Source organism: Mesoplodon mirus (genome assembly GCF_964341445.2).
Source record: "Mesoplodon mirus genome assembly, chromosome: X".
Taxonomy (NCBI): domain Eukaryota; kingdom Metazoa; phylum Chordata; class Mammalia; order Artiodactyla; family Ziphiidae; genus Mesoplodon; species Mesoplodon mirus.
Window position 1 is genome coordinate 44,916,600 of NC_138981.1, and position 24,365 is coordinate 44,940,964.

Below are 24,365 nucleotides of genomic sequence, written 5' to 3' on the forward strand. Positions count from 1 at the left end.
TAAATTATAATACATAATATAAATTATAATCAATCACGCTCAAATTGTCCCAGATTTGGCCAGTGGGAGCTCCTTCAAGTTGACTTTTGTGTCCCTTTGACATGCCCCCATCATTTTTGTTAACGCACTTCCTTTCTGGCATTACAAGATGCTCCAGACTCAACATTACTCCTTTTCAGCCCCAGTTGAGAAAGTATTCATTGCTACTAGGGTGTAATTGTTTCTAGGCCCTCTCAGTGTACAGAGCTAGAAAATACATGTATATAGTCTAATCCATGTAAACACACATCTATATTTATATATTTTGCTATAGGTATATATACTTTAAAAACATAGGTACACTACTAATACCTTCTATTTCAACACAACAACACAAGATTCATTCTAGTTTCCTCACTTTTCATATTTGTAAATCCCTTCTCCAACAGAAAGAAACCTAGCTCCCAAAATCCACAATAAATTTACTTATTTGTGTAATCATATAATACACATTAACTCCAGAATTGCTAACCCATAAGACTGTGCAAAACAAATCTACCAACTACAGGTCAATACTTTTTTACAGCTTCTTTTGTCTTCAGGTTCCTGGTGGTCTGTAGTAAAAATACTGTGTTTAACAAGCCTATTGTAGCTTCAATATTTGATGCAGTTCCTTTTTGTTTTTAATCTGATGGTAATCAAAATACTGTGCTCAAAAATTACTTGGGAGGGCTTCCCTGGTGGTGCAGTGGTTAAGAATCCGCCTGCCAATGCAGGGGACATGGGTTCGACCCCTGCTCTGGGAAGATCCCACATGCCACGGAGCAACTAAGCCCGTGCACCACAACTACTGAGCCTGAGCTCTAGACCCTGAGAGCCACAACTACTGAGCCTGAGCTCTAGGCCCCGAGAGCCACAACTACTGAGCCTGAGTGCCACAACTACTGAAGCCTGTGTGCCTAGAGCCCATGCTCTGCAAGAAGAGAAGCCACTGCAGTGAGAAGCCCGCACACCGCAATGAAGAGTAGCCCCTGCTCGCTGCAACAAGAGAAGCCACCGCAATGAGAAGCCTGTGCACTACAACAAAGAGTAGCCCCCGCTCGCCGCAACTAGAGAAAGCCTGTGCGCAGCAACGAAGACCCAACGCAGCCAAAAATAAATAAATAAAATTAATTAATTAATTAATTTTAAAAATTACTTGGGTTAGTTCTCCCTCTTCCCACCCCCGCCATGAGGCTGCACGATTCATTTGAAATATTGTTAGGTTCCTTTATTTTCGTTTGAATTCCATTTTGCCCTCCCCTCCACCCCCTTGTTGAGGTAACTAATCTATTTAATTTCTGGTTTATCTTTTCTGTTTCTTTTCGCACAAATGAACACATATGAAGGGGAGCAGAAATGCCACCCCAAAACGTGCCACTTTAATTTGCATTTCTCTAATAATTAGCTATATTGAGCATCTTTTCATGTACCTGTTGGCCATCTGTATGTCTTCTTTGAAGAAGTGTCTACAAAATGTTCCACTTTGGCGTGTGGCTTATTTTAAGCTGAAAACAATCAAGACCCAGCACACTCAAGAAAAATCTTACCTCTCTTTTAACTGCTTAGAAGAACTTAGATAGAGGCCTGGCCCAGAAAGAGAGCTATATCAGAGATAACTTTTTATCTGAAAGACTTACCCACATGGCAGGGCAAACATTTGACTACCAAACATCTGCTCTTCTTATCATCCTGTGAATTGCCCTCCTCCCATTTGAAACCCCTTTGAAGCCCCTATTCTATTCCTTAGCTCAGGATGGCATATAAGCTTCAATTGCCTAACTACCTTTGGGTCTCATATTTTTATGGGTGTCCTGTACATACGAAATTAGTTTTTCTCCTCTTAATCTGTCTTATGTCAATTTAATTATTAAACCAGCAAAGAACCTAGAAGGGTAGAAGGAAAATTTTTTCTGCCCTGACACATACATGTATATTATCTTATTTATCCTACATTAAGGGTAGCATCCTATAACTATTCTTTTACACTTTGCATTTTTCATTTGATAATATCTTCTTTCTCTCTCTCTCGGTCTCAGGTACGTAGTACCCCATTTTGTAGATGTATCATAATTTAGCCACTCTTCTATGTTTGCCCATGTAGGTGGTTTCCAATATTTTGCAATTATAAACAATGCCAAAAAGAATAACCTTGTACATATAAGTATTTCTTTTATTATCTAAGGTGTATCGTCAGGGTAAATTCATAGAACTGGGATTGCTGCATCAAAAAGTGAATATCTGGATTTAGTTGATACTCCCAAATTCCCTCCCAAAAGGGCTGTTCCAAGTTCATTCCCACTATCGACGTGTTTGAGTGCCTGTTTCCCCACAGACTAGCCAGTAGCCTGTGTTGTTGTATTTTTAAATTTTCTCCAATCTCAGAACAAAGAAATGGTATCTCATTGTAGTTTTTTTACCCCTTTCATTTTCGTCAGACTAAACGATCTCCCTGCTGTGGGAAAATGGTTTCAGCCAGGGCTTTTTTTTTTTTTTTCCTTTTTCAACGTATGAAATTTATTGAGATATATTCTCTATCTGTATACCCCTCTACCTACTTTGAGGGTACAATTCAATGAGTTTTGACAAACACATACAAAGTTGTAACCACCACCACAATCAATATATGGAAAATTTCCATTACCCCCAAAAGGTTCCTTAGTGACCCATCCCAACCCTCCAGTCCATCTTAGGCAACCACTGATTGGCTTTCTGTCACTGTAGATTATATGTGTTTTTGTAGGGTTTCATACAAATGGAATTAGACAATATATACTCTTTTGTGTCTGGCATCTTTCACTCAGCGTAATGCTTCTGCGATTCATCCAAGTTGTGTGTACTAGTATTTTTCCTTTTTATTGATAAGTAGAATTCCATACTGTGGATATACCACAATTTGTTTCTCCATTCTCTTGGTGTAGTTTTAATTTGTTTTTCTCTAATTATGAGTGAAATTGCGCTTTTCATATAATTTAAGGCCATTTTAATATCCTTTTTTAATCTGTGAGTTGCCCACATCTTTTGCCCATTTTTTTCTAGCGGCTTTTTGGACTTATTTCCCCTTAATTTTCAAGAGTTCTTTGTATATTGGAGATATTAACACTATATTGCAATATATGTTGCATATATATTGTCCCAGTTTTTCAGTTGTCTTTTGACCATGTTTATGATCCTAGGAGCTAGAAAATCGATGTATGCATGCTAACCCATGTATACACATATATCTATAAGTATTTCTGTATCTATTCATCTCTCTATTTTTTTTAAATAAATTTATTTATTTGTTTGTTTGTTTTTATTTTTGGCTGGGTTGGGTCTTCATTGCTGCGCGCGGGCTTTCTCTAGTTGCTGCGAGCAGGGGCTACTCTTTGTTGCGGTGTGTGGGCTTCTCATCGCGGTGGCTTCTCTTGTCACGGAGCACAGGCTCTAGGCATGCAGGCTTCAGTAGTTGTGGCACGTGGGCTCAGTAGTTGTGGCCTGCAGGCTCTGGAGCGCAGGCTCAGTAGTTGTGGCACACAGGCTTAGCTGCTCTGCAGCATGTGGGATCTTTCTGGGCCAGGGCTCGGACCCATGTCCCTTGCATTGGCAGTCAGATTCTTAACCACTGTGCCAATAGGGAAGTCCCCATCTATATATTTTAAGATACATACAAATTCATACTGATATTCCAGTACCACATAGCTCATTCTAGCCTCCACTTCTTGCTCATCTGTAGCCTTCCATTCCAACAGTGAGAAACCCAGCTCCAGTCATCCACCACCCATTTACTTAATTGTTTGATCCCAGTGTATATGTATAGCAATATCAGAATTGTTAACCTGTACTCCTGTGGGAAACAACTTTACCAAAGTTGAGTTAAGTGCTTTTCTATGGTTCCCTTTGCCTTTAGCCTTGGAGTTTCCAGTCAAAATACCATTTTTCAAGGTTACTTAGATCAGCATACCTTCTCCCCATGCACTTCAGCGACATTATGTCATACGTTTATAATAAAGTTAGATTATATTGTCACAGCCTCCATTCCATACTGGGATTCCCTGACCTCCTGGTTGATTTTTAAATTTTTTCATACATTAAGATGCAGTTTTTTGTGTGTGTGCTGTAAAGATCTATGGGGTTTTTTAATTTTATTTTTTTACTTTTTTGTTTGTTTGTCTTTGCGGTACGCGGGCTTCTCACTGCTGTGGCCTCTCCCGCCGCGGAGCACAGGCTCCGGAAGCACAGGCTCAGCGGACACGGCCCATGGGCCCAGCCACTCCACGGCACGTGGGATCTTCCAGGACCGGGGCGCGAACCCGCGCCCCCCGCATCGGCAGGCGGACCCTCAACCACTGCGCCACCAGGGAAGCCCTTTTTTTAAAAATTTTTAACATCTTTATTGGAGTATAATTGCTTTACAATGGTGTGTTAGTTCCTGCATTATAACAAAGTGAATCAGTTATACATATACATATGTTCTCATATCTCTTTCCTCTTGCGTCTCCCTCCCTCCCACCCTCCCTATCCCACCCCTCTAGGTGGTCACAAAGCTGATCTCCCTGTGCTATGCAGCTGCTTCCCACTAGCTATCTATTTTACGTTTGGTAGTGTATATATGTCCATGCCACTCTCCCACTTTGTCACAGCTTACCCTTTCCCCTCCCCATATCCTCAGGTCTGTGCTCTAGTAGGTCTGTGTCTTTATTCCCGTCTTACCCCGAGGTTCTTTATGACATTTTTTTTCTTAGATTCCATATATGTGTGTTAGCATACGGTATTTGTTTTTCTCCTTCTGACTTACTTCACTCTGTATGACAGACTCTAGGTCTATCCACCTCACTACAAATAACTCAATTTCATTTCTTTTATGGCTGAGTAATATTCCATTGTATATATGTGCCACATCCTCTTTATCCATTAATCTGTTGATGGACACTTAGGTTGCTTCCACGTCCTGCCTATTGTAAATAGAGCTGCAATGAACATTTTGGTACATGACTCTTTTTGAATTGTGGTTTTTTCAGGGTATATGCCCAGTAGTGGGATTGCTGGGTCGTATGGTAGTTCTATGTGTAGTTTTTTAAGGAACTTCCATACTGTTCTCCATAGTGGCTGTATCAATTTACATCCCCACCAACAGTGCAAGAGTGTTCCCTTTTCTCCACACCCCCTCCAGCATTTATTGTTTCTAGATTTTTTGATGATGGCCATTCTGACTGGTGTGAGATGATATCTCATTGTAGTTTTGATTTGCATTTCTCTAATGATTAAGGATGTTGAGCATTCTTTCATGTGTTTGTTGGCAATCTGTATATCTTCTTTGGAGAAATGTCTGTTTAGGTTTTCTGCCCATTTTTGGATTGGGTTGTTTGTTTTTTTTGTTATTGAGCTGTATGAGCTGCTTGTAAATTTTGGAGACTAATCCTTTGTCAGTTGCTTCATTTGCAAATATTTTCTCCCATTCTGAGGGTTGCATTTTTGTCTTGTTTATGGTTTCCTTTGCTGTGCAAAAGCTTTTAAGTTTCATTAGGTCCCATTTGTTTATTTTTGTTTTTATTTTCATTTCTCTAGGAGGTGGGTCAGAAAGGATCTTGCTGTGATTTACGTCATAGAGCGTTCTGCCTATGTTTTCCTCTAAGAGGTTTATAGTGTCTGGCCTTACACTTAGGTCTTTAATCCATTTTGAGTTTATTTTTGTGTATGGTGTTAGGGAGTGTTCTAATTTCATTCTTTTACATGTAGCTGTCCAGTTTTCCCAGCACCACTTATTGAAGAGGCTGTCTTTTCTCCATTGTATATTCTTGCCTCCTTTATCAAAAATAAGGTGATCATATGTGCGTGGGTTTATCTCTTCTGCCCACTAATTTTAACATTTAGCGTTTAGCTGTGGATCCACTCCCCAGTATTACTGTGGTATTCTAATGGTAATTTTCTATTTATCTCATTCCTTCTATATTTATTATTTGGAATTCTAATGCAAGGAAGAGTTGTCCCATCTCCAGCATTTATTTACTTACCCAATTATATCACTGATATATATAAGTATGGAATCATGGATGTTTAGTTTTTGGACTACAATACAGCACTATCATTATTTTTTTGTTGCTCAAATTGCTCCATATTTGGTTATTGGGAGTTCTTTCAGGTTGGCTCCTGCGTCTTTATGACACACTCCCATCTTTTTTTGTTTAGGTTCTTCCTTACTTTCTGGTACCAAACAGAGTGCTCCAGGCTCATCATGTGTTTCCCTTCCCCGGCCTTAAAATCAGCCATTTCTCCAAGGAGCCCTGGTTCCTTTCATTGGAGAATGGCATTTAGAAACCAAGATGTGGGTACTAGATGTGCTTGTTGCTTCTGGAATAGCACAATGTCTAGGCTTCTCAATGGGCAGACAGAAACTGTCCAAGGAGACCAAGAAGATATGACAGCTCAACCCAATGTGGTAGGGAGCTTCTAAGATGTCCCCCCAGTGGTCCTACTGCTATTCATTATCTTGTGTAATCCTCTGCCATGAGTAACTTGCTTATAACCAACAGAATGCCTCAATGGTGAGGGTATGTCACTTCCATGATTAGATTACAAGAGATAGTAACTTCTGTTTTGCTAGCAGACTCTTCTATTGCTGACTTTGATGAAGCAAAGTACATATGCTGTGAGCTGCCTCATGGAAGGAAAGGCACACATGGTAAGGACTGAGTGCACCTCCAGCTGACAGCCAGCAAGGAACTGAGGCCCTCTGTTTAACAGGCTGCAGAGAACTGAGAACTGCCCCAAACAGTTGCATGTGAGTGCAAGTGTGGAGCAGATTCTTCCCCAGTCCGGCTTTCAGATGAGTCCTCAGCCCTGCCCACACCTCCCCTGATTGTACCTTCTTGAGAGCCACTGGAGTAGAGGAGCCAGCTAAGCCAGCCTGGCTGCCTGACCTGCAAAAATTGGGAGATAATGAATGCATGAGTTTTTAGCCACTAAGATTGTGGTAATTTGTTACACAGAAAGAGATAACAAACAAGAGTATCCTTATTTGGATCCTAGAACAGAAAAAAGACATTCGTGGAAACACCAGTGAAATCCAAATAAAGTCTGGAGTTCCTAGTACTGTGCCAATGTGATTTTCTTAGCCTTAATAAATGTGCCATGGTTATTCAAGCTGTTAACATTAGGGGGAGCTGGATAACAGGTATGAGAACTCTCTCTACTGTCTTTGCCACACTTCTGTAAATCTAAAATTATTTCAGAATACAAAGTTAAAAAAAAACCCACTTCTGGGTATTACATGTTATCTTTGTAAAATAAAGAGAATATAGCCAATTTGAGGAGAAAAAAAATAAAGCTATCAGGGAGCCACCAGTCTGGTGGTAGAGGTTCAGCAACCAGGCCCTAGGGCTCACAGTATGTTAGGCTAGAAATGGGCAGGCACCAAGTGTGGTGGTCACAGCCTGATGGGGGTGACACAGGACCAGGCCTGATACCTGTCCTGGGAGTCAGTTCGGTTGAGAAATTCCAGGAATATTTTTTCCCCAGCCTAAGATACTTGTGTCCCTTCACTTCCATTTAAATTCCCCACAAATGTCAACACCTGTTCCAAAACCGAGTTGTTTGCTTGTTCCCCTACCTTTACGGTTTTTGTCTTTGCCATTTCCACCATCTGGAATACCTCTACTGTCTGCCTGGAGATATCCTCATATACTTCCTTATCAGCTTCAAAAGTGAACTTGCAAGAAAATCTTCATTGGCCCGTCTGTCCTCAATGACATTGTTCAAACCAGAGCCCTCACTTACCTCACTTTACCATTTAGCGCTTCATCCATTTACCAGCTGTATATCGTCAGATAGTTACTTAAACACTGTTCTATTCGTGTTTCTTCAAACGTGAAATAGGAGTAAGAATCAGTACTTTCTTGATGAATATTCCTTAGAATAATAAATTGGGTAAAACGCTTGCAACAGTTAGGAGGCTGCCTAGCAGATAGTTAAGGACTGATTGCGTTTGTTTGTACATTGTTTTCTCCAGCCCCTGTATCTAAATTCTTGTACCCATCCCACTCAAATCTGTTTCTTCCAAGAACATCATGAGCCATGCTCATTGCACAGATAAAAAGCAAGGACAGGAGACTCTTTGCCAAAGTTAAAAGCGCATCAAACACGCCTAGCATTTATTATTTTAATCACAAACCTACAGACCCCTTAGTACACCCTCCTCGGGGCTCGGCCCCAACAATCCAAAGCTGACAACCTTGGGTGTATGGGGTAGGAGGGATGGGGATGGGCAGGGAGTGTCTCTTGATAACTCTGAAATGGGGAAGATTTCTCCAAATGGAGAACTAGGTGGAGGCCAGAGGTTGGGGGTGACCTAGCTTCTGAGTAGGGGGTCAGTAAAAAATTCAGATAAAGAGGGGGTATATATGTTTTTTCAATCCTCCCCCTAAGCCTCTGCCTTGGTGAGACAGGCTTCTACTTGTTCCTGGGCTGGGGAACTCCCTGGAAAGGCCCCTTCCTTTATCTTATTCCTCTACATGTTGAAAAAGAGTACTGGGGTGCTGGTTCTGGGAACATGGACCCAGTACCCCCTTATCTCCATCACCTCCCCAATCTACCCTTCAAGGAAGGAGGTAAAACTCTGCCCAAGTGTGGGGGTCTAACTCTCACTCACTCCTGATCTAGGTCTGGAATGTCAACCCACAAGATTTCAAGATCTGCCCCCTTCAAGGGCCAGGTCGGCTTAGAGCCCTCCTAGGTTAAGTCACGATGGTCCCAGGTTAAGGCGGGGGAGCTTAAGTACCACTCCTCCCTGCAGTGTGGAATGATTGGATGGGATGTTGCTAAGAGACGAGGGCTGTGATCTCCACAAAGTTGCCTGATCTTACTGACTCCTCCACGACTGAAAACTGAAATACCTGCGCCGGGCTGTTCCTATAGGGAAAGGGCGGGGCCTGACTCCTCCATTGCTAGAAGGCCAGGACTGAGTTCCCAGGCAAAGGAGTTGGCTCTCATCCTCACTTCTGTTCCTTGCCTGCGCAGGGCAGGGTTCACGGGGAAGGGGCAGCGCTTAAACCCCCAAGGTGGGACCTCCATTTTGACTCCTCTTCCTTGCCAGGATAGACTAGACTGTTGGTTCCAAGAGAGGAAATGGAGCAGTATCCTGACACTCTTTATCCCAGGAAACATGGCTAGGACAGTCCCTAGGGGCCAGGGGCTGACCTCATCCTGTCTCCTTCCCTCACTTGGGTAAGGGCGGGTCCCATGGGGCAGGGGTGAGGCTGCGTTCTGCAAGAGACAGGCCCTGATGTCCCTACCTTCTCCATGTCTGAAATACCTGCATTGGCCTGTCCTATGGGGAAGGGGTGGGGCCTCATCTGACTCCTCCTCCTTGCCTGGTTATAGGGTTGGGGCCTCATCAGTCTCCTCTTCCCCCAGTACACCTGGGCAGGGCAGTCTCATGAAAAGTGGGAGAAAAGGCGGGGCCTCATCCTGACATGTCCTCCTTTCCTGGGTGGGGAAGTCCCAGGGGAGGGGTGAGGCCTGATCAGGACTCCTCCTCCATGCTGAAGCTGCTGCGGCGACTGCTGGCCTTGGAGACTGCGGGGGATACTGAAGAAAGCAGGGGATCGGAGGCAGCCCGCAGTGGGGACAGGGCGCCCCCTGATAGTCCCCCCACCACCCCCTCCTCCTCCTCCATCAGAATGTCCTCCAGCCCCAGGTGGAAGGGGTCCCCCAGATCCCCCAGGTGGTCGCTGGGAAAGTGCAGGTCCAGAAGGGCATCTGAGGGTGGCGCTGGGGGCTGCTGATGGGGAGTACTCTGGGAAGGTCCCCCCGCTGCATGAAATGTTGCTGTGCCTGGCCTGCCCTCCTCTTCAACATCCAGCTGCTCTGGCTTGAGACTGTCAGAGGCTGAAGTTGTGGCCAGTGAGAGCAGCCCTGGGGTGGGAGGCACTGGCAGACCATGGATCTGGGCCTGCAGTTCTAGCTCCTGCAAAATGTAGGGGGGTGGGTGGTGGGGGTGGGATAAGATGGGGTTCAGAGTCCCTCAGAGGCAGAGGATATAACAGTTAAAAGGGTAGGCTGCCTGGGTTCGAATTCAGCCTCTGCCACTCACTAGTTGCGTAACTTCAGGCAAGTTGCTTACCGTCTCTGAGCCTCAGAGTCCCAACCTAGAAAGTGGGTATAATAATGGTCCCTGTCTCACAGGATTGTTGTGAGGATTAACTTAGTAAATGGAGATAAGGCTCTTGTCATAGTGCATGGCACAAGATAAAACACTGTGTCCGTTAACCAATATTCATTATTATTCTTGCTAATGTTATGATTACTACTTATCATCATCATCATCATCATCATCATATGAGTCAGGAAGCCCGGGGATCCCCCAAATATGCCAGGAGGAGAAATCCTAGCCTGTTCTCCCTCTGCCTCTGCCTCCAGGAAGCCCCCCTCACCCCTGCCACCGCCTTCTCCTTCCAGACCTGAATTCGGAGCTGCAGGCTGCGGTTGGCTTGCTCCAGGGATCGCTGCCGGCTCTCCAGGTCTTTGGAGCGCTGTTGCTCCTTCTGCAACTTGCGGATGTAATCCACAGAGGCTTTCAGGATGGTGCCCTTGTTCCAGCGCATCTCCCTGTGGGGCCCGAGGGGGAGGAAAGAAGGGAATGCTGCACACGGAGTCTCTTGGGAGCTGAAGGGGGCGATTGCACCAGGTAGATGGAGCACCCCACCACATGCCTAGAACTTGAGGCAGAGGGACATCAAGGGTACTGAATGCTCGGATGTAAACCACCTGCCTGGAACCTTCCAATGATGCCCCATCACACCCCGAACCCAGGAAGCCCTCTCTGACCTGATCCCATACTGCTCCTCTTACCCATGCCCCTCTGTTTCATCTCACTGCAGCCACACTGGCTTCTCAGTGCTCCTAGAACATGGAAAATCATTCCCACCTCAGGGCCTCCAGCCCAGCTCTGCCCTCCACCTTGAACACTCTTCCCTCAGACACCCAGATGGCTCCTGCCTCACCTCTTTAGGCTCTTTATTCAAGTATTTCCTCATCAGTTGAGGCCTGCTCTGTCCCCACCCTCCTCACCCCAAACTGTGACCCTCCCCAATATCCCATCTTCCCTCTGTTCTTGATTCCTCTCCACAACACTCATCATAACCATCGGAATTTACATATTTATCTTCTTTGCTGTCTGCCCCCACTAAAACATCAGTTCCATGAGGTCAGGGATTTTTGTGCATTTTGTTCCCTCTGGTATCCTCAGGGCCTAGCATGGTACCTGGCACAAAGCAGAAGCAGCTCAATACATTTTTTGAGTAAATAAAGGAGGTACTAAATAAGCGGAAAACTGTCTATGTCGTACAGGGGGGCAGACGACGTGGACCATAATGACGTGGACCATAGTGTCATGGACCTAAAATTTTAGATGGGAACACGGTGAGGGGCTGCCACCCTGCTCAGGGTGAGGAAAGCTGGGTGAGAAAGGGGCAAAGGAGGACTGCCCGGGTGGTTCCCACTTAGGGCAGGCCCACCCGGGAATGACTTTCAGGGGGTGGGGCCCCCACCCCACCTTCCACCGGCCTGGGGCTCCTGGCCCAGACTCACGGGTCACTGGACTTGGGGATGAGGGTGCCCAACTCCTTGATCCTGTCGTTAATGTTGAATCGCCTGCGACGTTCAACTTTGAAGGCGGGGGAGAGAAAGAGAAAGTGGGAAAGAGTCATCAATAGGCTGAGAAGCGAAGAGGAGAAACTGGGGCATTGGGAGGCTGCTGCAGAGAGAGGCCCCCAAGGAAGGCCGGGGGCAGAGTGAGGCAGGGCTGCACAGCACGTGGGCAGGAGCCCGCGCTCTCACTCACTCAGGTTGTGATTGTCTTTCTTCTGCCGTTCCTTCAAAAGGGCCTTGGCCTCTGTCTCTGGAAGAGAGTGCGGGAGGTGGTCAGGGCCTCTGGGTCTGAGAAAGATGACAGACGACGGTAGGCAGCATGTGCAGTCGCTGGGGTAGGCTTTGGTGGGCGCAGGCAAGGGAAGTGCCACCATTTTTACAATTTTTAAAGAAGCCATGGTGACAGGCCACTTGTTAAACCCAAGAGGAGAGGGAGTGGAGTGAAAGCAGGACCACGGGCCATATGGACAAAGATGGCAAACAGCCCCCATTTCTGTCTGTTTAAACCCTCTTCCCTTAGAATCAGGCCTGATCCCCAGACGTGGTAGATATGGGGCTCACCCTGGGGTATATGATAATTGCACGGGGCCAAGACCCTGGCCCTTACCAGAGATCTCCCGTTTGATATTCGGCAGCTCAGCTGGACAGGAGTTGCTGACAGTGATGGCTGGTGTGGCCACGCCCTGACTACTGTACACATCAAGCAGATTCCCTGACACAGGCAGCTGCAGGCAGGGAGAGCGGAAAAATGATGGTTGGAAACAGACCCCGGGCTCGGCCCCTTCTTCGACCAGGTTCCTGACCCTCCACACACCCCAAAGATGGGCCCCCTCATGCAAGGATTGGCTGGCTCAGCATGGGAACCCTTCCTTCTCCTTCAAGGGAATTTCACACAGCCACTCAACAGGGAAGACAGGGTCACGGGGACCTACCCTGCTTTGCTGGGGGACTGGAGCCTGCCTGGCCTGCTCATAGTGTCCCCACAGCCCCTTGAATCCCCCAGTGACTTCTGAAGCCCCTCTCCCAAACCTCCACACTGGCTCTAAGAAGTGCCAGAAAACCACCCTTCTCAGGTCTTTATCAGCTCCAGTGCAACATTTCAGCCCCTCCTAGAGCTACATTCCAACTCAGCATTCTTGGAACACTCCAACTCAGTCTTCTCAGACCTTGGGAAATTGTCATGGTAACATTCCACCCAAAATCTGGCCTTTTGGAGAGTTCCAGCCCAATCTCCAGTCTTTTGCTGTGACTGCGTTGCATACAGTCTCCGGCTGCCATGCACCGAGGTTCTGATCTGGCACCCTCTTGCACATTCTGATCTCTCAGGATTTCTTGTCCAGCTACTCAACAAGCACTGTTTTTATGTCAGCCTAGTTTGTTTTTTTTTTCTCCTTCACACTCTCCTGGATACACCCTAGGGCAAAGAACTAATCCATAAGTAATTAGTCCCACCTCTTGATGAGTTTTCATCTCTTGAAACCCCCACTAGACTGCTGGATCCATCCAATCTCTAGCTGTGCCCAAATCAATGAAAAATTCTGATAAATTGGTACCATTTTTACATGTGCTTCTATCCTCTTGATAAGTTGGAAAGAAGTAGAGCTATAGGCACTTGGTATGTCCCAAAACTAGTTATGAGACTCCTGGAATGTTCAGAACCAGAATGTTAAAATTCATTGGTGCATCTCCTGCTCTAGAAAGTTTTATCCAGTCTTTACAAGGACCCAGCCTCTCGGCACAGTTCACTTTAAGAGATGTGGTATGTTCTAGTCACTTCAAGGTCCAACCACATCAAATCTGGACGCCTTTGGCATATTATGTTCCAATCACTTCATGGTCTGGGTGTGTCTTCATGACCTGAATGTCCTGGTACACTCAAAACGCTACAGGAGGGCTTCCCTGGTGGCACAGTGATTGAGAGTCCGCCTGCCGATGCAGGGAACACGGGTTCGTGCCCCGGTCTGGGAAGATCCCACATGCCGCGGAGTGGCTGGGCCAGTGAGCCATGGCCGCTGAGCCTGCATGGCCGGAGCCTGCGCGGCCGGAGCCTGCGCGGCCGGAGCCTGTGCTCCACAACAGGAGAGAACACAACAGTGGGAGGCCCGCGTACCGCAAACAAACAAACAAAAAAAAACGCTACAAGATAATCTGTATAACAAAGAGCTTCTCTGTTAATTTTGGCCTATGTTGTTAGAAATAAGATAATACCTTGCATGTTTAGAATAAGTTTCTGTCCATCTCTGCACTAAAAAATTTAGAGAGTTACAAGCTCTAAAGTGCTATAGAGAAACATCACTTAGGGGAGGAAGGTGGAAGTGTATTTATGTTGGAGTGTAAGCATGTGTGGAAGCCTCGCAGCACCAGGACTTGGCCCTGTTCTTAGAGCATCCTCTATCCATTCTCTACCTGTCCTGCTTCAAGAGTTCCAGCTGGCCTGTTGTGAAGCCAAGAGCTACTCTGGAGTGCTGGCTGCAGGATTAAGCCAATTCTTATGCAACTGACTCAGTTCTTAATGGCCATTTCTTCTAAAAATTTTCTTTTGTGTGTGGGGGAGGGTGTGGGTCTTGGGATGGGGGTTAATTTGAGGTTTAAAGTTTAAACTAGAAATAAGATGATGTGGTCTGCTTGCTCTCTGTTTAGATAGACTTTAAGACCAATTGGATTTACATGGAGGCCAGGCCAGAGAATGGCAATCGATGACTTGTGTGCGGACAAGCATTTATCCAGGTTGCATTGTCCAAATTGGTTTGTTAAAGCTCCAGGTTAGGGCTTCCCTGGTGGCGCAGTGGTTGGGGGGTCCGCCTGCCGATGCAGGGGACGCGGGTTCGTGCCCCGGTCCGGGAGGACCCCACGTGCCGTGGGGCGGCTGGGCCTGTGAGCCGTGGCCGCTGAGCCTGCGCGTCTGGAGCCTGTGCTCCGCGATGGGTGAGGCCACAACGGTGAGAGGCCCGTGTACCAAAAAAAAAAAAAAAAAAAAAAAAAAAAAAAAAAAAAAAAAAAAAGCTCCAGGTTATTTTCTTACACAAATCAAAACATTCAGTAAACATGAGACAAGTCTAGGAAAACTTAATAAAAAAAACCTGTCTTACACTCAAAACAAACAAACAAACAAAATGCTACAAGAGTCCCACCTCTTGGTCCCTCCCACAGTGAAGCCTGAGTGCTTCGGTATGCCCTAATAGCTCCATGAAGTCCCCACCGTGTAGATATCAAAATCTACAAGGTTCACCTCTCCATGCAGTGCAACATGGCCCCAGGGCATTGGTGTGCCCCATTCTCAACATACAGCCTCTATCTCTATCTCAGTACAATCCAAGGTGACAGTCTCTTATGTACACAGCTAGGCCGGGTGTATATAAGATATCCCTCAGTGATAGAGGGATGCGCTAATTTTTAGACCAACCTCCCATCTCAGGGCCTCACCGTGCTGGGGAGCTGCAGCCCCGTGGTGCCTCCGGGCAGATAGCTGAGCATCTCATCGTTGTAACTGGACTCCAGGCTGATGATCTCATCGATGACATCATCAATCTGGGAGAAGAAATATGGAAGAGCCTTAGAAGAAGTTGGGGCAGGGGGAGCATGGGAGGGTCGTCTGCAGCCACTCACCTCCTTCTCTGAGCTAGACCCGATGGTGAGCAGTGCCATGGGGCTGTTGGGAGCACTGCCAGTGGGGCCAGTAGCATGGGCAGCCTCAGGGGCAGGAAGCGGCTGGGCACTAGCAGCCCCCGGTGGTGGGGTGAGGGCCTGGGACGCCAGCTTGGGCCCAAGTGTGGTGGACAGGTACTGCTTCACCTGCTGCCGGCGCGCCTGCTGCAGGTGGTAGCGCGTCGGGTTCTCCAGATGGGTCTGTACCTGTGGAATGTGGGGGAGACAGGATGGGAGGGAACAAGGTAGAACAGGGCTCAGAGGGGTGACTCTGAGCCCCAGCTTGCCCCTCAGAAGTCATCTGTTCCTAGGCTCAGGATGGCAAACCAGGCCCAGAATCTGAGAACCCTCTCCCGCCCCCAAATACTGATTAAAGTCTCCCCTAGGACCCAAACTCCCCTTCTCAGAGATCCTTCACAGCCCTCAAGATCTACCTACCCATGGGTGGCAGAATCCTTCACAGTTTCTGGAGCACCCTGTCACAGTCCCCAAGAGGCCCCCCTCAAAGCCTGTGACCCCACCTAACAGACGTGGGAACTATACATGGCTTCCCAAGACACTCCAATGGCCAAAGAATTCCTGATGCATAACCATATGTGAAGTGCTTCCTACAAAGCCACTTCACAGACTCCAGGGCCCACTCAGGGCACTCATGAGCCTCCATGATCCACCAAGACATCCTATGGCCCCCAAGAACCCCTCACAACTCCACAAGAACGCCTTGGAAACCCTAAACACAATGGGATACTAACACAGCCCCCTTTTAACAGTACCTGAGACCTTCCTTAGAGCCCCTAGGACCTCGTCCCGAAGCCACCAGGACCAATCCTCAGTCACCAGGAGCCCCTCCCAGGGCCTCTGGATGTCACCTTACCTTGAGCACCTCCCTGGGCACCTGAGCAGGGGGAGGACGACCCAATGTGTGGCCCCCAGCAGAGACGCCGACCACAGAGATGGCAGGAGAGGCAGGTGCAGGATTAGGGAAGGGAGAGGCTGCAGCCTGTTCCCGACGCTCACGCCTCTCCTGCTCCTGGGCCTGGGCCCGCATTAGCTGCTGCCGCAGCAAGACCCGCGATGAAGAAGATGACGACATGGCAGGGGTCCTGGAGCCCCCTGCAGAAGATGATGCAGAGAGTGTAGCTGGGGTGGCTGGTGTGGCCTGCAGTGATATTGGGAGGCTGTGGAATGGGAAATACGGGGCCAGAGGTAAGCTAAAAGTCTCGGCCCAAGCCTAAGGAGTCACAGTGCGATGGAGCAGACGTAGGAACCTGGCCTGTTCTCTGCCTTCAGAAGCCACAATGTGGAGGGGAGATAAAGGAACCAGACCTGGTCACAACCCTCAGGGGTCACAGTCTGCTGGGGGAACTTTAGCCCTCAGTCCTTATGGTGAAGACAGGATTTGGGCCTGTTCACATATCAAGCGGAGACACCATTGTTCAGCTCTGCGAGCTATTTAAAGGAGAGCAGAAGGAAACAGGATTGAGGTTGTGGGAGTAGATACGGACACAGAGGGCTCATTAAGCTCAATTCGGGGCTGGAGATGCTCCCTGAGCTCCTGGGGGTGGGCATCAGGCTATATGGGCAACCGCAGGCCCTTCTTCCTCCCCTGCCTGGGCCTCTGGTCCCAGGAGCTAGTCAGTCTTGAAAATCTCAGAGATTTCACAATCCTCTCTTCCTGCCCCTCTTCCAGGTCCCCTCCCCTCTCTTAGAGCCCAGGCCCATGACTCAGCACATTTAGACTTTCAAGCTTGGGGGAAAGAAGAGACCAGCAGGGGTTCTTCAAGGGCTGGGAGTGGGTGAATTTGTTGAGTTGAGGGGAGGGTGACCAGGGGTTATGGGAACGGCTCTGCCTACTTGGGGGCTGGGCTTGAGCAGGCCACGCCCTGTGTCTGGGAACTCCAGGCACGCTGCAATTTTTGTCTATGAATGGATGTGCAGGTGGGGGAGGAAGCAGGGGAGATTTTGTCTGAGATACTAGAATCCTAGCTTGGCCTCCTGCTTTCCACATGCTCTTTCTGGCTCTTAATTTTACTATCTGAAAAATTCAGGCTGGTGAGAGAATGGGCTGGGCTGGCACTGAGGGCCTCTGCCCATCAACAGGGGATGGAGGGGCCTGAGGAATCGGGAGGGGAGTCAGAGAGAGGAGACATACCTTGAGCGTAGCGATAGGGGTTGGCTTTTGAGCTCGTAGAAGCTGTCAGGATCAAGGACGTTTTCTAATTCGATGTCAGCAACAATCCCGGATTCCGGAAGCAAAGAGTTCAGGCTGAGGGTGGGGGGAAGGCAGGGGTGATGGTCAGTGATTGTATGGAGACGTCATTCCCCTGAGAGAGACAGAGACAGAGACAGAAGAGAAAAGAAGGGAAGAGAAGCATACACCAGGAGAGAGGAGAATAGAGGGTATCACTCACATTCGGCCACTTTGCTGAAACCACCACCATGAATTCCCATGTCTTCTCCCCTCTCCACTCTCTTTTGCTCCGTGTTACCCATAGTTCCTTAAGATTAAAAATAATAAGCCTGAACCCCAGATCCTCGATCTAACAGTCACCTGGGTGTACAACCTGGGTTTCAGAAGAACAGAAACGAAGAATTGAGGAATGACAATTCACTTTGTGGGATCCCTGACTTTGCATTCAGAGTTCTCCCAGCCCCCACACCCCCCATTGTTTTCCTGGCTGCTGAATGTGAGCCCACATAGGTCCACAGGCATACTGCACGGTAGGGGCTTCCCTCGGCAGAACAGTCCATTGTAACACAAACTGAATGCATCACAAAGAGAACTGGGGTAGCTGATTCACTTTACTGAAGGATCCACTACTTCCCAAAAGAGCTCCCGGACACCAACCCTGCCCCAGCCAGAGTTTGTGGGATGCGAACACGCATCCAAAAACAAGATGGAAATAACAAAGGCTCCCCTCAGTCCAACAGTCTGGATTGACAAGAGGGAGAATTTGGGTGGATGATCTGCTTTATAGGAACATTCTTTTCTTGGTTAGAGGAGCTTGCCCAGCACTCTCCAGTTTTTTCGATAGATCAAAACACAAACACACCTCCAATACCAACACCCACTGACACACAAACTAAGAAGCCATGTACACCCGTCCCTTTCAACTATCGCCACTACTGTGATGACCTAGGTTGCTATAAAGGCATCAGGAGATGGTAAATTCATATATTGAAAGGCTCCTGCTTAACCCTCCATGCTGGCTGCAAGACCCTAGTGTGTAGGGGACATTAACATGCAGGCAGATAGGTATGCATCCTTGAATTCAGTCAAAGATTTAGAATCCTGAGATTGTCGGTGACTTGCCCCTCCCCAAGAATCTGTCTTCCTCCCTTTCCTCACTCACAGACGGGGCCCTAAAACCACCCCAGGAAGTCGGGAAGAGGAAGCTGGGGAGCCGCTGAGCTCAGCACAATCCCAGGCAGAAAGTAGGCAAAGCCCCCTCCCATGCTCACACTTCCATTGCACAGAAGTTGGAAGAGGTGGGCACTGGAATGGGCAGGGTATGGACAGAGAGGGCTGGGGCTTCCAGGCCCGCTGATGGAAGTGAGGCTAAGAGGTCATAGAGGACCCACCCAGGCAGGGATGGTGCAATTGGTGCTCATTCCAGCTCTAGGGTCAGATTCAAGATTGCCTCCAGGGCCTGAGAGACAGACTGGGAAGGTGAGATTAAAAAAAAAAAAAAAACCTCTGTGTCTGTGTGTGTGTAGGGGGTGAAAAGAGCTGGCTGAGAGGCTAGGGCAGGTGGCAACAGGAACAAGACCCTCCTCTGGGTTCCCAAATAAGGTCTGAGGCCTTCTCCGGGCTAAGAGGTGGCACCATCTCCATTGCCTGTCTGTCTGACTGTTTCCCATTCAAGCCCCTATGGGGTGTGGGAAGAGGGCTTTTCCACTACCCGGCTGGATGGGTGGGCAGGTGAAGGGCTTATTCTGATCAAGTCTTGATGAATGTTGCTTTTCTTGTTCACTCACACACACTCACAAGGCTGGTCCCACGCAGTATATCCGAGATACCCCCAAATCCCTCCAGAGTCATTTTATCCCCAAACACAGCCTCCAGCAACCAGCCGCTGGGAGTCACCAAGCTCCCAAGACAGCACCTCTATCTCCCAGGACGCCTTCTCTGAGGGAAAAAGTCCCTTAAAAATCAGTGCCTCACCTACAGAGTGCCCCCTCAAATTCATTCCCCTCATATCTGACTCAAAGACCCCAAATTCAGCCTCTAGTCAGAGTCTCAGTCCCTGAAGTTCAGCTACCCTAGACTAGTTTTTGGACACAACAGAATCAGCCCCTCGAGACCCAGTCAAGGGCCCCCGCCAAATCTGAACTAGGCCTCCCTTACTGCACTTCCACGACTCCTTGAAGCCTCAGTCCAAGCAAGCCACCGCCAGATTCCTTAGGTGCCCCCCCAAGTCAGGCGCCCATACGTCTTCCAAGACTAGGCCGAGGGCCTCCAATCACAGTCCTGGGCCCCCGCTGCCCCCAGATCAGGCCCCCGGGAACCCCAGTTAGCACTACCGGTCCCAGGCGGTCCCGCACCTGAGCAGCTGGGCCGAGTCGGCCGGCCTGCGCTCCTCCAACAGCACGAACACGGCTCGAGGGCCCTCCGCGCTGGCCTCTACGCCGTCCCGAGCTGGCTCGGCCGCATGAGACATGACGCCCGGCCCCGGGCGAGCCCTGCCAGGCCGGTCGGGCCTCGGCCCGGTCCCCCTAACAAAATAAGAGTCCCCCTCCCCCGCTCGCCACCGCCTCCTCCGCTAAGCCATGGAGCGAGCTCTGCGTGGGCGGGCGGCGTCGGGGAGATGGGCTGGGCTGTGAGTCATCCCCCGCCCAGAACGGACCAACACCCCCCCCCAACCTAACCCCGGACGACCGCCCTCCTCCCCCTCGTCCTCTTCCCCCTCCTCCCTGGGCTGGGGAAACTCCACAGGAAGTGACCACACTGAGGATAGACAGCTCTCTGGGCCACGCCCTCTGGGTGAGGTGGCCAATCGTTGAGGGGTGGCTCAAGGGCCCGCCCTAAGCTACGCCTCCGAAGCCGAGAGAGAACTAGATTCCGCAGGCCCTTATTCCGAGAAGGGGGCACCGAGGCCACGCCCTCAGAGACAGAGGCAAATCAATGAGAGGTAATTAGATTGAACCACGCCTCCTCTTCTGAAATTATCCCTCCGCAAGATATTAAGCCGCTCCTTGGGTCCTCTGCGCCTGCGTCCTGATGGCCAGTCTGCGCGCGGAGGATCTCCAGGACACGCTTCTAGCTGCGGAAACGCGCCCTCTATGGGCCAATATTCATAGTATCCACTCCCTAAACCGCGCTCCAACCTTGATCTAGCGGTGCCTCCTCAGCCAAAGCCATAGCCTTGAGGCCTAGGCAGCTACATTCCCGGAAGGTGCGCACCAGAAACCTCACCCTTTCAGTACCTACAGTCCAGCCGCCCAGCTGGTCTTCCTGGAAGCGGTCCGCCTACTCTATGTCATTTAGAGCGGTTGTTGTACTAGGTCATTGCGCTGCACTGTAGGTGTTTAGTGAATCCTTGGCAGATGGATGAATGAGTGGAAGGATGGAGATTAGATCTGGCCCCTTCTGTGGTTGACTTCTGGAATTATAAAGACCAAGGTTTGAATATGGGCAAGGGACTTCCCCTCTCTGAGCCTCAGCTTTACTGGCCTGTCAAATGGGGGTCATAATACCTGTTTGACAGGGTTGTTATGAGGATTGGAGGTAATTTTTGAATAGTGCTAGCAGGTTGTTTGGCATACAATAATCTCTCCAAAAATTGATTCACTCATTTGTGCACTGATTTAACAAACATTTATTGAGCTCCTCTGTGTGCTAGATACATGCAAGCCGGCTTGCACACAGCAGAGGGTCCCACCCATACCTTCAGCTGCACAGTCAGCTCACAAAATACCCAGACCTACAACCTTCCCTTTATCCCTCCCAACATCCCGAGACCATGCCCATCAGTTGGACCACTGGGAACTTCTCTGAGCGCCCATTTGTCTTGCACCTTCCTGTATTGGCACCCTTATTTCCCAAGTTGGCTTGGTAAACACGCACATCCCCACATGCTCACACACAAACATTACCCACATAATAAAGACAATTCTTCCCCAAATTAATCTTTAAAAAATCAATACATTACCAATAAAAACTGCAAAATGGAACTTGTAGACCTGATGTTAAAATTCCTACAGTGCCTTAAATACACGAGAATATCTAATTTTATAAAAGAAAAAGAAAGAGGAGGGTGTCATCTTACCAGATTCAAAATATCTGACAAAGCTCTAGTTATTAAAACATTGTGGTACTTCCCTGGAGGTCCAGTGGTTAGGACTCCGCACTTCCACTGCAGGGGGAGCGGGTGGATCTCTGGTCGGGGAACTAAGATCCCGCGTGCTGCACAGCCAAAAATAATAAAATAAAATAAGCACAGGGAAATACAAACATAAAAAGAAACATTGTGATATGGGAGTAGGAATAGAAAACTAGATCAATGGTACAGAAAAAAAATCCAAAAATCGACCTAGGTACTGTGGGAATTCATAAATGACAAAAGTGATATTTCAAGTCACTGGGAGAGAGATGGACTATTTACTAAAATAGTTTGGGGAGAAATGACTGTCTTTTGGGGGGAGGGATTAGATTCCTAATTTACTCAATTCAGAAAAATTAATTCCAGATTGGCTAAAGACCTAACCATTAAAAAAGAACCTATAAAAAATATCAGAACAAGATATGTTTGGAGACTATCTTTAAGTCTTTGGCAACAAACAAGGCCTTCTTGAACAGGATACAAAAAAGTGAAAGCTATAAAGAAAACTAACAATAAGTAACATTTATCGGTCATTCGTGGCACTTTATCTGTATTCATTCATTTTAATCCTCACAACAGACCTCTGAGGAGGGTTCCATTTATTTTCCCAACCTACAGATTAGGAAACCAAGGTACAGCAAAGTTAAGTCACTTGCCCTAGGTCACACCAGTTTATAGAACCTGGGATTGGAACCCAAGCACACTTCTTTTTTTTTTTTTTTTTTTTTTTCTTTTTGCGGTATGCGGGCCTCTCACTGTTGTGGCCTCTCCCGTTGCGGAGCACAGGCTCTGGACGCGCAGGCCCAGCGGCCATGGCTCACGGGCCCAGCCACTCCGCGGCATGTGGGATCCTCCCAGACCGGGGCACGAACCCGTATCCCCTGCATCGGCAGGCGGACTCTCAACCACTGCACCACCAGGGAGGCCCCAAGCACACTTCTTTTAAAAAAATTTTTTGTATTTTTCTTAGTTTGAATGAGGCTGCCATTTTGCGGTACGCAAGCCTCTCACTGTTGTGGCCTCTCCCGTTGCAGAGCACAGGCTCCGGACGCACAGCCTCAGCGGCCATGGCTCACGGGCCCAGTGGCTCCGCGGCATGTGGAATCTTCCCGGACCGGGGCACGAACCCGGGTCCCCTGTATCTGCAGGCGGACTCTCAACCACTGCGCCACCAGGGAAGCCCAAGGCTGCCATCTTTTTTCCCATTTATTTATTTATTTTATTTATTTATTTTGGGCTGCATTAGGTCTTCATTGCTGCGTGCTCTCTGTCTCTGTCTCTGTCTCTGTCTCTCTCTCTCTCTGGAAGCTGGGGTTTCATTGCAATGCAACTGAGGGGCGGGGTGAATGGGAGATATGTAGGGAGAAGAGAGGGCAGTTGGATGGTGAAATTGGGGATGTTTATAGAGAGATGTGAGGGGTGATTGAGGGTGGTTTGGGGTGAGGTTGGGATCTATTACAGGACAGTTGGCACACAACTAAAGGACCACGTATTCAGGAGGAATGGGGCTGCTAGAGGACAGTTTAAGAGTGCAGGTGGCAGCTATTGGAGGGTAAATTGGGAATACTCTCCGGGGAGTTGGAAGATGGTTTGAGATGCAGTTGGAGGGACTATGGAAGGTTAGTGCGTGGTCTTTTGTAGTTTAAGGAGTTGTTAATAGAACTGTTAACTGTCATAGGATAGTGTGTTAGCCTAATGGCCCCCCCCAAAGATATCCATGTCCTAATCCCTGGAACCTGTAAATGTTACCTTATATGTCAAAAAAAAAGGTTTGCAGATGTGATTAAATTAAGGATTTTCAGGTAGAGAGATTATCCTGGATTATCTGAATGGAACCTAATTGTAACCCCTAATTGTAAGCCCTTATAAGAAGAAAGAAGAGAGACAGATTTGACAAACCATAAAGGAGAAGGCATTGTGACCACAGAAGCAGAGATTGTAGTGATATGGCCACAAGCCAAGGAATGCCAGCAGCCACCAGAAGCTGGAAGAGACAACAGATTCTCCCCTAGAGTCTCCAGGGAGAGTATGGCCCTGCTGACTCCTTGATTTTGTCCAGTGGAATTGATTTTGGACTTCTGGCCCCCAGAACCATGAAAGAGTAGATTTCTTTTTTTTTTTTTAATTTTTGGCCATGCCACGCAGCATGTGGGATCTTAGTTCCCTGGCCAGGGATCGAATGCACTCCCCCTGCATTGAAAGTGTGGAGTCTTAACCACTGGACCACCAGGGAAGTCCCATAGATTTCTTATATTTTTAATCCACCAAATTTGTGGTAATTAGTTACAGCAGCCACAGGAAACTAATATAGATTTTGGTACCTGGATATGTGATGCTGCTGTGTCTTAGTCGGCTTGGGCTGTCATAACAGAATACCACAGACTGTGGTATTAAACAACAGAAATTTATTTTCTCACAGTTCTGGAGGCTAGAAGTCCGAGATCAAGGGGCCATCTGGGTTGATTTCTGATGAGAGCAGTCTTCCTGACTTGCAGATGACTGATATTTTCTGTGTCCTCACGTGGTCTTTCCTTTGTGCGTGTGCACTCCTGGTGTCTCTTCCTCTTCTCATAATGACACCATTCCTATTGGATAAGGGCTCCACCCTTATGACCCCATTTAACCTTAATCATCTGCTTAAAAGCCCTATTTCCAAATACAATCATATTGGGGGGTTAGGGCTTCAACAAATAATTGGGGGGTGTTGAACACAATTAATTCCATAACGTGTTGCAACAAATACCTAAAAAAATT

At 48.1% G+C, this 24,365-nt stretch overlaps 1 protein-coding gene across 5 annotated transcripts; it reads right to left on the minus strand.

Moving 5' to 3' along the window:
• Nucleotides 1–8,109: 8,109 nt before the first annotated feature.
• TFE3 (transcription factor binding to IGHM enhancer 3) lies at nucleotides 8,110–20,093 on the minus strand. 5 transcript variants are annotated; one of them, XM_082609855.1, is made up of 11 exons: nucleotides 19,834–19,918; nucleotides 17,700–17,786; nucleotides 17,441–17,554; nucleotides 16,163–16,466; nucleotides 15,250–15,495; nucleotides 15,067–15,171; nucleotides 12,251–12,368; nucleotides 11,837–11,893; nucleotides 11,584–11,659; nucleotides 10,455–10,602; nucleotides 8,110–9,961 (listed from the first exon to the last, which is right to left on the minus strand). In XM_082609855.1, the coding sequence occupies exons 4-11, from the start codon at nucleotides 16,379–16,381 to the stop codon at nucleotides 9,518–9,520; spliced, it is 1,413 nt and encodes a 470-aa protein (XP_082465981.1). In that variant the 5' UTR covers nucleotides 16,382–16,466; nucleotides 17,441–17,554; nucleotides 17,700–17,786; nucleotides 19,834–19,918; the 3' UTR covers nucleotides 8,110–9,517. The 5 variants fall into 5 exon arrangements, with proteins under 5 accessions (XP_082465981.1, XP_082465979.1, XP_082465982.1 ...); XM_082609853.1 differs by lacking the exon at nucleotides 17,700–17,786 and having other exon boundaries at nucleotides 19,834–20,093; XM_082609856.1 differs by lacking the exon at nucleotides 17,700–17,786 and having other exon boundaries at nucleotides 16,163–16,401; nucleotides 17,441–17,612; nucleotides 19,834–19,946.
• Nucleotides 20,094–24,365: the final 4,272 nt, after the last annotated feature.